At 50.1% G+C, this 14327-nt stretch overlaps 1 protein-coding gene across 1 annotated transcript; it reads left to right on the top strand.

The window, feature by feature from the left end:
- Nucleotides 1-4621: 4621 nt before the first annotated feature.
- LOC123053206 (uncharacterized) lies at nucleotides 4622-5943 on the top strand. The gene is made up of 2 exons (XM_044476639.1): nucleotides 4622-4926; nucleotides 5213-5943. Exon 2 carries the CDS (start codon nucleotides 5226-5228, stop codon nucleotides 5589-5591), a length of 366 nt encoding a protein of 121 aa, XP_044332574.1. The 5' UTR covers nucleotides 4622-4926; nucleotides 5213-5225; the 3' UTR covers nucleotides 5592-5943.
- Nucleotides 5944-14327: the final 8384 nt, after the last annotated feature.

Below are 14327 nucleotides of genomic sequence, written 5' to 3'. Positions count from 1 at the left end.
TAAACTTCTCTCACAAAGCAAAACATGATCACTCTTTGGGTATTAATCACATAGCGATGTGAACTAGATTATTGACTCTAGTAAACCCTTTGGGTATTAGTCACATGGAGATGTGAACTAATCACATAAAGATGTGAACTATTGGTGTTAAATCACATGACGATGTGAACTCGATTATTGACTCTAGTGCAAGTGGGGGACTGAAGGAAATATGCCCTAGAGGCAATAATAAAGATGTTATTTATATTTCCTTATATCATGATAAATGTTTATTATTCATGCTAGAATTGTATTAACCGGAAACTTGATACATGTGTGAATACATATACAAACAAAGTGTCCCTAGTATGCCTCTACTTGACTAGCTCGTTAATCAAAGATGGTTAAGTTTCCTAACCATAGACATGTGTTGTCATTTGATTAACAGGATCACATCATTAGAGAATGATGTGATGGACAAGACCCATCCGTTAGCTTAGCATTAATGATCGTTTAGTTTTATTGCTATTGCTTTCATCATGACTTATACATGTTCCTCTGACTATGAGATTATGCAACTCCCGAATACCGGAGGAACACCTTATGTGCTATCAAACATCACAATATAACTGGGTGATTATAAAGATGCTCTACAGGTGTCTCCGAAGGTGATATGTTGGGTTGGCATAGATCAAGAATAGGATTTGTCACTCCGTGTATCGGAGAGGTATCTCTGGGCCCTCTCGGTAATGCACATCACTATGAGCCTTGCAAGCAATGTGACTAATGAGTTAGTCATGGGATGATGCATTACGGAACGAGTAAAGAGACTTGCCGTTAACGAGATTGAACTAGGTATGATGCTACCGACGATCGAATCCGTGGCAAGTAACATACCGATGACAAAGGGAACAACATATGTTGCTATGCGGTTTGACCAATAAAGATATTCGTAGAATATATAGGAGCCAATGTGATCATCCAGGTTTCGCTATTGGTTATTGACCGGAGATGTGTCTCGATCATGTCTACATAGTTCTCGAACCCGTAGGGTCTGCACGCTTAACGTTCGATGACGATTTGTATTATGAGTTATGTGATTTGATGACCGAAGCTTGTTTGGAGTCCCGGATGAGATCACGGACACGACGAGGAGTCTCTAAATGGTCGAGAGGTAAATATTCATATATTGGAAGGTTGCATTTGGACATCGGAATGGTTCCGAGTGGTTCATGCATTTTTTTGGAGAACCGGGAGGTTACCGGAACCCCCCGAGAGAGTAATGGGCCTTAATGGGCTTTAGGGGAAAGAAGAGAAGGGCCTCAAGGGGTGGCTGTGTGCCCCCCCCATGGGTTGGTCCGAATTGGACTAGGAGGGGGCGGCGCCCCCTCCTTCCTTCTCCGCTCTTCCCCCTTCCCTCCTTCTCCTAGTTGGAATAGGAAGGGGGCGAATCCTACTTGGACCGGGAGTCCAAGTAGGACTCCCCCCTGGCACGCCCCCTCTAGGGCTGGCCTCCTCTTCCCCCCTCCTTTATATACATGGGCGGGGGCACCCCAAAGACCCACCAAGTCTTCTCTTAGCCGTGTGCGGTGCCCCCTCCACAATTACACACCTCGGTCATATCGTTGTAGTGCTTAGGCGAAGCCCTGCGCCGGTAACTTCATCATCATCGTCGCCACGCCGTCATGCTGACGGAACTCTCCCTCGTCCTCAACTGGATCAAGAGATTGAGGGACGTCATCGAGCTGAACGTGTGCTGAACGCGGAGGTGCCGTACGTTCGGTGCTTGGATCGGTTGGATCACGAAGACGCTCGACTACATCAACCGTGTTACTAAACGCTTCCGCTTTCGGTCTACGAGGGTACGTGGACACACTCTCCCCGCTCGTTGATATGCTTCTCCTAGATAGATCCTGCGTGATCGTAGGAATTTTTTTGAAATACTATGTTCCCCAACAACGATTGGATGTTGCAGGTCTAGACCACTGTAGGCCTGAGCAGTCCCATCGCCGCGCCCGCTAGCGACTGGTCGTTGGCAGGTCCTCGGGCATCCATGGGAGGCAAGTGACGGGGGGCATGCCCCCTGGAAGTAGCTCCTCGCCTGGTAGATCTTGGCCTTGACATCGTCGGTGGTGTCAAAGGGTTTTCACCCCAAGTGTGATGGTCTTGCTAGTGAGAGTCTTCACAAGGATCTGGATCTTGAGGTAGTTCCTTAACATGGATTGGCGTACCACCGCGTTGCTGCTAGGCAGGATAGCGGAGCTGATTCCTTCTTGATGTTGTAGGTTGTTGGGCATGGACATCCTCGAACTACCCGTGGTAGTGAGAGCGTTGTTGCCAGGCAGGATAGCGGAGCTGATTCCTTCTGGATGTTGTAGGTTGCCGGGCGTGGACATCCTCGAAGTACCCATGGTAGTGAGAGCGTTGCTGCCAGGCAGGATAGCGGAGCTGATTCCTTCTGGATGTTGTAGGTTGCCGGGCGTGGACATCCTCGAACTACCCATGGTAGTGAGAGCGTTGCTGCCAGGCAGGATAGCGGAGCTGATTCCTTCTGGATGTTGTAGGTTGTCGGGCGTGGACCTCCTCGAACTACCCATGGTAGTGAGACGGCCACGCCAGCGCTGATGATAGGCTTTCGTAGGCTTAGTTCTTGACAAAGATTTGCATGCCACCTCGGGAGGGGCATGGATTTGTAGTTCATGGGCGGCGAGCCCGTGCACACCCATAGACGGGGCTGACGCCACCCATGTGAGACGAATCCGTGGGACCCCCAGGCTTCACGGGACCGACAATGGTAAACTGGATCTTGGCACTCGCGACTGACGTTCGACGGGTGCTAGTGGAGGAGCAATCCCTTGTGTTCATCTGACCGGCCAGTGAGTCGCAACCTAGGACGATGTCTGTGTTGATGTTAGTTAACTTGGACGCCTCTTATGAGTAATGCAAGGGCTTGGGCATGAGTAGCGCGATGGTGCTGCAGCTAGTTAATGTGTGTCTAGGGGGGCGCTCGGCAACCGCAACAAGGAGATCAAGTGGTGCGACAACACATTGCAGGCGCGCCAATGGTGGTTCCGTGTGGCATAGTGGTCACTTGCTGGCGGCGCAAAGGAGATTTTCCTTTGGTGTGAAGGCAATGCCCATCGCACGAGAAGGTTCGTGGCACCAGCAGCAGCGCCTGGCGCTGGTGAATTTGGGGCAGGTCAGCGGTTCCCCACCGACATCTAGCACCGGCGCAGTGACTCCAACAATATGGTGGATGTTGCAGTACAACTCGCGTTGGTGTTGAGTGGTAGCAGCCAGATATGCACCGAGACATTGGCACCCTCCCGACGAACATGGCGGTGGTCTAGGGTGTGAAGACACCCCACCAATCTGTTATTGCCTTTTTGGCTCGACGTGGAGTATTGCAGATACAAGATGTTGACTTAAACACCGTTTCATGTTCGGATGAAAAACTCTTGCACGTACCATTATTGGTTGGGCTCAGCATCGACGAAATTGTATCTTTATCTTGTTTAAGGCGTTGTCTATTTGCTGTTGCGTTGGTCTTCATTGATTGGTCTTAACAAGCAGGCTGAAAATCCTTGTCGAACTGACGTGACGACGCTGATACAAGAATGTTTATCTTTTTTAAGTGGTTGTTTTATTTATACGCTGGTCCGTTCACAAAATATAAGATATTCTATCTTCTTTTTTGAAACTCGATGTACGTAGGTACATTTTAGTGCGTTTGCTACTCATTTCAATATGTATAAAGTACAAAAACATCTTGTGATTTGTGAATGGAAGGAGTAATTAACAAAAACAATCGGGTGCATCTTATTGATGCAAAGGCCGGGGATTCAACCTCCTGTCCAAAATAAAAATACTTACTGTGATACTCTCAAGTAAGTCTAGTACTTCTCGCAAAAAAGAAAAAGTAAGTCTAGTACTGAGTCTGGCACGTGTCTGATTCCGTAGCGTGGAAGGTATAGCCAACACGGCCGGGGCGAGGGCGACGGACGTGCTGCGAGGCGAGCGAGCGACGAGCCGACTTGACGTTCGCGCGGTGTGCTAGAGAAGTGTCCGATCTAATTGGAGCCACCACCACGCAAGGATGTGATAACGATCGGCCCAATCATCCTCCGTGATATATCAGGATGTCACAATCGATCGACCATGCCGTAGGCCCGTAGCACGTCCGGTGAGAAACTGGGGAATCCTTACCCTTGGCGGTCGGCGGCTCCGCCGTGTCGGACTCTCGGTTCCTTTTGTTTGGATCCTTCGGCCTCGGGCGGTTGGGCTGCTCGTTGCCATGCGTCGCCGTTTCGTGTCCCGTCCGACTACCCGCACGCGTCGGCACGGTCCAGACCCCTAACGTGGCATAGCAAACGCAGCGCCCCGCTGCATACGTGCCGCCGCGCCCATGTGTCGTGAACTCGAGGCGAGTGGGCAGACGCCTCTCGCGCACCCACGCGATGACCGATGGATGCTGCCATGCTGGGTATGTAGGTAGGACGCCTCTCGAGTCGAGTGCTATCCTTTATTAACGCAAAAAAAAAAAAAAAAAAACTCCAGTGGTAGTAGGTTGCCGCGCGCGCACTCTAGCCGCGACGGAGTCTGTGGGCGTTCTCCGGATTTGGCGCGGCGGCGCCGCTCCAATCTCGTTGGCTCAACGTGACGGGAGCCCATAGGTGTCCCGGAATTATGCACAACCGCCGGCGTGCGCTTGTCCCTGCGTGCGAGATCTCGTTCCCATCCGAATCCGACCGAGACGGTGGGCGGGGCCGTCGGGCCAGTGGGCGGGGCCCACGGTTTCGGGGCCCGGGAGGAATCCCGGGCAGCTGCCCGCGGGCAGGCCATGCCCGTATAAAGCCAGGGGTATTCGCCGGGGCAACGCAGTTTGCCGCTCTCGGCACCTCCTCTCGCCCGGGCAGCTGCTTCCATCCCCCGCTTTCAGATTTCTAGGTACTACTAATCTCAACTTCTTTCGATTCTTCTGCTGCTTAGCACTGAATATCGTAGTGTTATTTTCACCTGTGTGTGCACTAACATACAACTGATTACCACCAACCGTCCTCCTTCTTGAGCTGTTGATTACACGGCGTGGACACGGCAAAACTTGTTCTGTCTTTTTCGATTTGTTTGATGTCCTGATGAACGCTCGATCTATTTCTCGGGTTATTATTTGGAAATCGGAACGAATCATGTATTTACTCGCTCGTTAAAGTCACCCTTAATGATGCCTATGCAGACACTCGACAGAAATGGCTTCCAACTACGTGGACACCACGGGGGAGGAGGGGAGGTTCCACACCCACGGCCACCACAGCAACAGCACCACGCCGACCGGTGAGGCAGCGTCGCCCAAGAATACACGGAGGAGGTGGCCCGGGTCGGCGTCGGCGCCGTCCGGCGCAGGCCACGGGCCTGCTTCCAAGTGCGTCTGCGCGCCGGCCACCCACGCCGGGTCCTTCAAGTGCCGTTTCCACCGCACCAACTCTCAGGGCCACGGCCACGGCCAGGGCCAGGGAAGCCGCCCTTCTTCGCCTCCTTCACCGGCCGCGGCCAACGCAGTGCCGCGGCACCCGGCCTCGCCGTCCTCGTCCTCCGGCACCGTCGCGACCCAGTGACGTGACCCAAGTATCAGCCTCGAAAATCAAGAACGCTCGACAACAGAGAGGGACGGGAAGGTCATATACATGTCATAAGAAAGGGAGTTTATTTACTGCTCCCTCGATGTATTGTGTCGATTGGAGAACTCTTGTTTTCTCTCTCCCCCCTCCCCCCACACCCACCCCGTCTTTTGTTGGGATCTCCCTTGGATCGAATGGACTTTCCTCTCCATGAAAGGAAATTATCCTGCTTGCCTGCTTCTCCCCACCCTTCATTTGAGATGGAGTCATATTGGTCAGAGTATGAGCTTGTGTGGCGCTCTCTTGTGATTACCTTTTCAGTTAAATCCATGCTTCTTGCCTGATTTAAGATCTTACTGGGCTCAAATTAGGGACATGTTGGACAAGAGATTGTTCAACGGTTTGTGCTTCAAAGGAAAGAAAAACATGCTGGACAAGAGCATCTCTTAGTACGTACTACAGATTTGCTATTGCAACCAGATATCACAGGTACTTTGGTAGTATACATCACCGCTGAGGTCTCAGATTTCTTGGATCGTGAAAAGTAGCAGTCACAGACACAGGTCTGGTACTGTTTACCATGGTGCTTCCGCGTCTTTTGGTGGTTGCGTTCACTTCACTGCCAGCCCATTCTGGTGCTGTCTTGATTAAGCGTTTGTTTATATTATCATGTGAATGATTTGTCATCGCTGTATGATCATCTGGTACTGCCACGACATTCGGACGAACCTTGCAAAGATTCGTCCAGGTGTAAATAAATTAGATCGATTTTGCTAATTTGTATACAATCAAGATCTTGTTTGACATGTAGACGATCAAGAAATAATTGTTTCTAAATTACTGCTAATCGTTACCGATCTAAACACGAGATTTGCATAAGTACTGTCAATATTCAACGTAACAACAATATCTAACTCGAGTAAGCGATCGACTCCACCGTATGCTATTTTCTCATTTTAATTCATTTCCTGTACCTGCACCAATTTCCTCACCAGCACCCACGTTCTTCAGTTGGTGAGGTGAGTTAGTACCTGAACCAGAACGAATAATCTAGTAGTGACAACGATAAGATGGTTGGTATGCCATGGCCCGTAATCGCTCTCAGTTCTGTTCTTTTTAGCAAGCCGCTCTCAGTTTATAGGCCCTACAGTCATGTTTTTTTTTTCGCGAATACGCAAATGGCTTGCGTATCATTGTTTGATAGGTAGAAAAAGTAGCAACAGCAATTGCAGAAACCTCTGACGAGCACGAACACGCAGCGCGGCGTGAGTCAGTAGGTTATAGCGTACAACAGAAAGGGGTGTACGCATCCCCAAACCAGAGAAACTACTCCTCGGGCAAGATGTGGCAAAGTCCTAGGGCGCCCGCATGGGCCCAGCCGCGAGCTTCCTCCATGATCGTCGCTAAGGTCCTAGAGATGGACGGCCGGGTGGCATCGAAGACTTAAGCGTTGCGTTGCTTCCAGATCTCCCAAGCGATGAGCAGGGCCAGAGTGGTGAAACCGCGGCGCAGGCAAGTGGGGGTGGTGGTGGCCGAAGTAGCAAGCCAGTCGATGAAGGGGATGTCCGCGGGGGGATGGTCACCGGGAGCCGACACCAAGCGAGCGAGTCATGCCATACCGCCTAGAGAACGGGCATTCCGAAAGGAGATGGGCCATGGTTTCCGGCGTCTGGTCACACAGGGAGCAAGCAGAACCGTGAGGGAGGCCGTGTCTGGCGAGGCGCACCGCCGTCCAGCCCCGATCCCTGAGCGCGAGCCAGAAGAAGACCTTCACACGGAGTGGCGCCCAAGGGCGCCACGTAAGCCGCCAGTGGGAGGCCTCGATGGAGCCAATGAACATAGAGTTGTAGCACGAGCTCGCGGTGTAGGCGCCGTTGGCAGTCCATCCCCACGTGAGCGAGTCCGGAGAGTCCAAGAGGGTAACCTGACGCAGCCGCTGCCAGAGGTGGACGTACTGGACCAGCGCCGCCGGCCCTAGAGAACCGGAGATGTCCCGCGCCCAGGAACGGTCTGCTAGGGCATCACGGACAAAAGGGATCTTGCGTCGTCGCCGCGGCACTTTGTCATAGATCAGCGGGGCAATCTCCTTTATAGACCTGCCATCGACCCAGGGATCAACCCAAAAGCGGCATGAGCGGCTGTCTCCAAGGGCCCATGACGTGGAGGCACGGAAGATGGCCTGGACCTCGGAGCAGCTGGGCATGTGCAGGTGGTGCCATGGCGGGAAGGGTCTGTCGCCTGAAGCCAAAGCCACCGGGTCCGAAGCGCAACCCCAGCGCGCTGAAAGTCAGGGATGCCAAGCCCTACGAGCGAAATGGGACGACTGACCGAGGGCCAGCTGACGAGACAGGGGCCGCCATTTGCCTCCTTGTGGCCGCGCCAGAGGAAGGAGCGGACCAGGCGGTTGAGCTGCTTCAGGATGGGCGGGGTTAGCCATTGACATCATGATGTGCAGTGGCATGGCACCCAGGACATGACGAGCAAGCGCCAACCTCTCGCCCTTGGAGAGCAAGGTAGCCCACCAAGGCGACAACTTGCGCTCGAGCTTGTCGATGAAGGGTTGGAGCGCGGCGGAGGAAACCTTCCTGATAGAGAGTGGAAGGCCTAGATACTTGGTAGGGAAATCCACGATCGGGCAAGCGAGGCCGCGTAGGACGGCGGCGCGATCCAGCAAGCACTGGATAGGAGAAGCAGAGCACTTCGCGATATTCGTGTGGAGGCCTGAGGCGACGCCGTAGACCCGAAGAAGCTCGCGGACCACGGCGAGGTCGTGCTCGTCCGGATGGCAGAAGATGACAACATATCAGCATAGAGGGAGATGCTAGATGCCATGTGACGCGGGGTAAGGCGGAGGACGCCGTCGGCAACGGCCCGCTAGAGCAGCCGGTCCAGGACGTCGATGACCAGCATGAAGAGCATGGGGGAAACAGGGTTGCCTTGGCGAAGCCCCTTGCGGTGTGCAATAGGAGGCCCAGTGCAGCCGTTGAGAAGGACCCGTGTGCTTGCCGTGCCAAGGAGGATGGAGATCCACTCCCTCCAACGCAGGCCAAAGCCCAGATGGCGCAGAATGTCGAGGAGGAAGAGCCAAGAAACCGAGTTGAACGTGCGGGCGATGTCGAACTTGAGCATGACACGAGACAACTTGAGATTGTGAAGCCGGCGCGCCGTTTGTTGCACGAGGAGGAAGTTGTCGTGGATGCATCTGCCGATGATGAAAGCACTTTGGTTCATCGAGATCATCTCGCCAAGGCGCGGGGCGAGGCGCAGGGAGAGAACCTTGGCCCCAAGCTTGGCAATGATGTGAATAAGGCTGATGGGGTGGTAATCTGTAGTACAAGCCGCATCAGGGCGCTTGGGGAGCAGCATGACGAAGGCCTCGTTGAGCTTCTGGAAGCCACAACCGTTGAGAGAGTAGAGCTTGGCAAACATAGCACAGATGCCGTGCTTAATGATATCTCAGCAAGCGCATAGGAATTCCGCGGAGAATCCGTTCGGTCCGGGCGACTTGCCGGACGACAGCTATTTAACTGCGGCCCAAATCTTGTCCTCAAAGAACGGCACATCCAGCCCTGCCAGGTCGAACGAGCGTGGATCCAAACCGTCAAGGTTGAGGGTGAAGGCGCGGGGGTCAGACGTGCCCAGCGCGGCCGCGAAGTGGTCATAGACTGCCTCAGACATGGCCTCATGGTCCATAATCTCCTGGCCGTCCACATGCAACGACACGATCCTGGAATGCTGCTTCCGATGCGCCGCTCGTACCCGAAGGAAGGAGGTGTTGGTCTCACCAGCTTGCAGCCAAGAGCAACAGACACGTTAACACGCGATGGAGCGGTCGAGGGAAGCGAGCCCAAGGTATGCTGACTTGAGGCGGCACTGGAACCAAGGCTCGACAGGATGCGGGGGGCGGACGTCCTGCACCGCGTCGAGCCGCGCAATGAGCTCATGGGCGAATGACAGTTGCTGCGCGACGTGACCAATGCAGCGCACACTCCAGCTTTGCAAAGCCTTGGCAGTGAACTTGAGGCGGGGGAAAATGCGCCATAAAGGATCCTCGTCGGCCGGGCCAGATTCCCAGGCATTGGCCACAGTCTGGTGGAAGCCTTCGATCTTCGGCCAAAACTTCTCGAAGTGAAACCTGCGGGGTCCCGGGACACGCGGGGAGCAGTCAAGCAAGAGCGGCGCATGATGAGAAGTGGCGGAGGAAAGGCAGCGCAGGAAGCAGGAAGGGTGCTCCACAGCCCAGCCCGACATGCACATAACCCCGTCGATGCGCTCCAGGGTCGGCGAGTCACGCTCGCTCGACCATGTATACCGTCACCCATGAAGTAGATGTCGCGGAGCTCCTCGCCAGCGATAAAACGACAGAATCTACTCATAGCCCCACGGTGCAACCGATCATTGCTCTTGTCCGACGTCGTGGCAATGAGATTGAAGTCGCCGCCAATAAGCCATGGGCCAGCGCAGAGAGAGTGGGCGTCGTGAAGCTCGGCGAGGAAGGCCGGCTTGTCCTCATGGCGGTGCGGCCTGTAGACACCGGTCAGTGATAACCCACAAGTATAGGGGATCGCAACAGTTTTCGTGGGTAGAGTATTCAACCCAAATTTATAGATTCGACACAAGGGGAGCCAAAGAATATTTTAAGGTATTAGCAGCTGAGTTGTCAATTCAACCACACCTGAAGATTAATTATCTGCAGCAACGTGATCAGTAGCAAAGTAATACGATAGTAGTGACAGCAGCAATGGTAACGGTAACAGTGATATCAGTAATTTTATAGCAAGTGCAACAGTAACGATAGCAGTAATAACTTAGCAGAAACAATATAAGATAAATTCGTAGGCATTGGATCGGTAATTGTTGAATGGTATTCATCATGAGACAGCCATAAACTAGGGCGATACGGCACTAGCTCCAGTTCATAAATATAACGTAGGCATGTATTTCATAAATAGTCATACGTACTTATGGAAAGAACTTGCATGGCATCTTTTGTCCTACCCTCCCGTGGCAGCGGGGTCCATATTAGAAACTAAGCGATATTAAGGCCTCGGTTTAATAGAGAACCGGAACAAAGCATTAACACACGGTGAATACATGAACTCCTCAAACTACGGTCATCACCGGGAGTGGTCCCGACTATTGTCACTCCGGAGTTGCCGGATCATAACACGTAGTAGGTGACTATAACTTGCAAGATCGGATGTAGAACATGGATATAATGGTGATAACATAAACGGTTCAGATCTGAATTCATGGCACCCGGGCCCAAAGTGACAAGCATTAAGCATGGCAAAGTCATAGCAACATCAATCTCAGAACATAATGGATACTAGGGATCAAGCCCTAACAAAACTAACTCGATTACATGATGAATCTCATCCAACTCCTCACCGACCAGTGAGCCTACGAAGGAATTACTCACTCCCAGTAGGGAGCATCATGGAATTGGCGATGGAGAAGGGTTGGTGATGACGAAGAACGAAGACCCCCCTCTCCGGAGCCCCAATGGACTCCAGATCTGGCCTCCTGATAAAGAACAGGAGGTGGCAGTGGCTCCGTCTCGTGGATCGTAATAATTCTTTCTCCCTGATTTTTTTCTAGAAAAATAGGATTTTATAGCGTCGGTTTCAGGGTCTGCGGGGCCACCAGGTGGGGACAACCCACCTGGGCGCGCCTGGGAGGGCAGGCTCGCCCTGGTGGGTTGTGCCCACCCAGGTGCCCCCCGATGGCTTTTAGCTTCAGAAATTCTCTTTATTGATATAAAAAATCCTCACAAAGTTCCGTTCCATTCCGAGAACTTTTATTTCTGCACAAAAATAACACCATGGTAGTTCTGCTGAAAACTGCACCAGTCCGGGGTTAGTTTCATTCAAATCATGCAAAGTAGAGCCAAAACAAGAGGAAAAGCGTTAGGAAAAGTAGATACGTTGGAGACGTATCAACTCCCCCAAGCTTAAACCTTTGCTTGTCCTCAAGCAATTCAGTTGATAAACTGAAAGTGAAAAAGAAAAAAAAATACGAACTCTTTTGCTCTTGTTTGTATAAATAAGCTTAAACAGCACCCAGGTTTTCAGCCAACATTATAACTAACCATGCCGACAATAACTCTTAAAGGTTATAATGAGTCATATCAATGACATAATCAGCTAGCGAGCAATAATAAGATATCTCAAACAGCAACATTTGTCAAAACAACCCTGATATAATATGACAATAGTGGTATCTCGCTAGCCCTTTCTGAGACCGCAAAACATAAATGCAGAGCACCTCCAAAGTTCAAGCAGCGACTAAACATTGTAATTCATGGTAGAAAAGATCCGGTCATGATGCACCCAACATTAGCTATACACAATGCATAAATCATAACAGTTGTGCTCTACTCAGTTTCTGGCGCTTGTTTTTAGAAGGTGGTGACACAACATAAAAGTAAATAGAAAGTCCCTTCGTAGAGGGAAGCGGTGATTTGCAGAGGTGCCAGAGCTCAATTTTTAAAACAGAGGTAAATGATAATTTTGAGACATGCCACCTTTTCATTCACTTCACGACCATCAGTTATCAACATCTTTCATGCTAAGTACGCTAGTGGTGGTTCCCAAGCGGCAAGTAAAGGTTTTGACTTCATTGGGAGTTTTTGTTTGATTACTTGTAAGTTTTTTCTGTTTGCAGTTTGGGACTCGGCATCCCTATTACCGCCCTTTTCTCGTGCGATGGCGAGTGAATAAACACTCGACCTGAGAATAACCCACTTAGCATGGAAAATACCGACCACCTCCTGTCGTTCCATGAACAATCCAGGCACAAAAAAAGGATAATTATTTGAAGTTTTTAGAGGTGGCACATGCAAATTTACTTAGGACGGCAGGGTAATACCGCATATAGGTAGGTATGGTGGACTCATCTGGAATAACTTTGGGTTCAAGGTTTTCAATGTACAAGCAGAATTCCCACTTAGTATAGGCGAAGGCTAGCAATTAGGTTGAGAAGCGGACAACTAGATACTTAGATAGCAACAACGGTCATGAACATGCATTATGCGTAAGTAACATTGGACACTAGCATGAGTAGGATATGAACACCATGAACATAAATATCGAAGAGGCTATGTTGGTTTTGATTCAACTACATGCATGAACATGTGCCAAGTCAAGCAACTCGAACATTTAAAGGAGGATACCATATCATCATACTACATCACAATCATTTTAACGCAATGTCGATATCCAAGATAAATCATTATCCACTCCTAGCTACTTATGCATGGCATGAGAAACTATAATCTCTAATTGTTATTGCAAACATGTTTAATCATAATGGGCTGAATCATGGATACTAGGTTAAACATATTTACACAAACAGGACAAGTCGAGCTCATACCTGTTTCTCTCTGCCACGACCAGTTCATCGAATATCGTCATTATTGCCTTTCACTTGCACGACCGAACGATGTGAAAATAATAATTGTGCAAGAGTGCCGTGGACTAAACTGGAATCTGCAAACATTTTATTCAACAGGAGAAGACCAGGTAAAATGGACTCTTTATTAAATCAACAATTATTCAAATGAGAGCCACTCAACATTTTCATCGTGGTCTTCTCCTCGGTACAACTCGAATAAAAAGAAAATAAATTCAGAGAAACACACTGAAATATTTTTGGTTTTTCTCGAGCAAGCGAATAAAAGAGAAAAGCAAAAACGAGAAAACTATTTACACAGGGAAGCTCCCAACAAGCAAAAGAAGAACAAGGAAATCTTTTTGGGTTTTCTTTTTAATATTACAACAAAGCATGCATAGAAAGTAAACTAACTACAACTATTTTTTTTGGTTTTTCTAAGTTTTTTCAAACACAAAAGAAGAAAGCAAGAAAATAGATTTAAACATGGATAATACAATGAAAAAGTGTGAAAATCGACAACTAGAATGATAGGTGTGAACTTGAATGTAATTTCGGTGAGAAACGCGTACTCCCCCAAGCTTAGGCTTTTGGCCTAACTTGGTAAGCAGTCAGTAGCCTGGATAGTAGTCGGCGTGGTAGCTCACGGAGGCTCTCGGCGCGGATGCCTCGGCCTGCCGTGCTGTCCCCACGACCGCGTTGTGAGCTCGGGCCTCGCTCTCAAGAACAAAATATCTTCCCTTGATGTGATAGTCAAAAAGAGCAGGTGCATGCAAATATGTGTGCACAACAGATGTTTGGTTAAACAACAAGTTATAAGTGAAATTATGAATTTTTCTTTTGAGGATCTTATGACTTTTCAAAGCATCAAAGTCTAAATATTGCGTGGGTAGGATAGGGTCAAAGGGCAAAGGTGAAACACCCAGCCCTCGTGATAAACGTGTGGCATATATTCCACCATAGAAATAGCCACTATTAGCGTTATGCTGCAGTCTGCGTGCAACAATCGCTCCAAGATTATAACTCCTTTCACCGGTGAGAGCGCTGCGTATGAGGCTCAAGTCTGGAGCACAAAATATACTACAATCTTGCTTGCCTACTATACATTTCCCGTTAAATAATGCAAAGTACTGAATTGCGGGAAAATAAATGCTCTTTATTCTACCTTGTGTCACTCCCCTCGTCTCACCACAGCAAAGACTAGTCAAGAATGATTGGTACTCGGCCCTTGGCGGTTCGTCAAGCAAACCCCAGAATGGGAGTTTGCAGTGGTGAGAAAAATTCTCTAATGAAATGGTAAATGGATTTTCATAAAGTTTAAATGACACCCTAGACTCACGG

Source organism: Triticum aestivum, chromosome 2D (assembly GCF_018294505.1).
Source record: "Triticum aestivum cultivar Chinese Spring chromosome 2D, IWGSC CS RefSeq v2.1, whole genome shotgun sequence".
In the NCBI taxonomy this organism is placed as follows: Eukaryota; Viridiplantae; Streptophyta; class Magnoliopsida; order Poales; family Poaceae; genus Triticum; species Triticum aestivum.
This window is presented reverse-complemented; position numbering and strand designations above follow the sequence as displayed.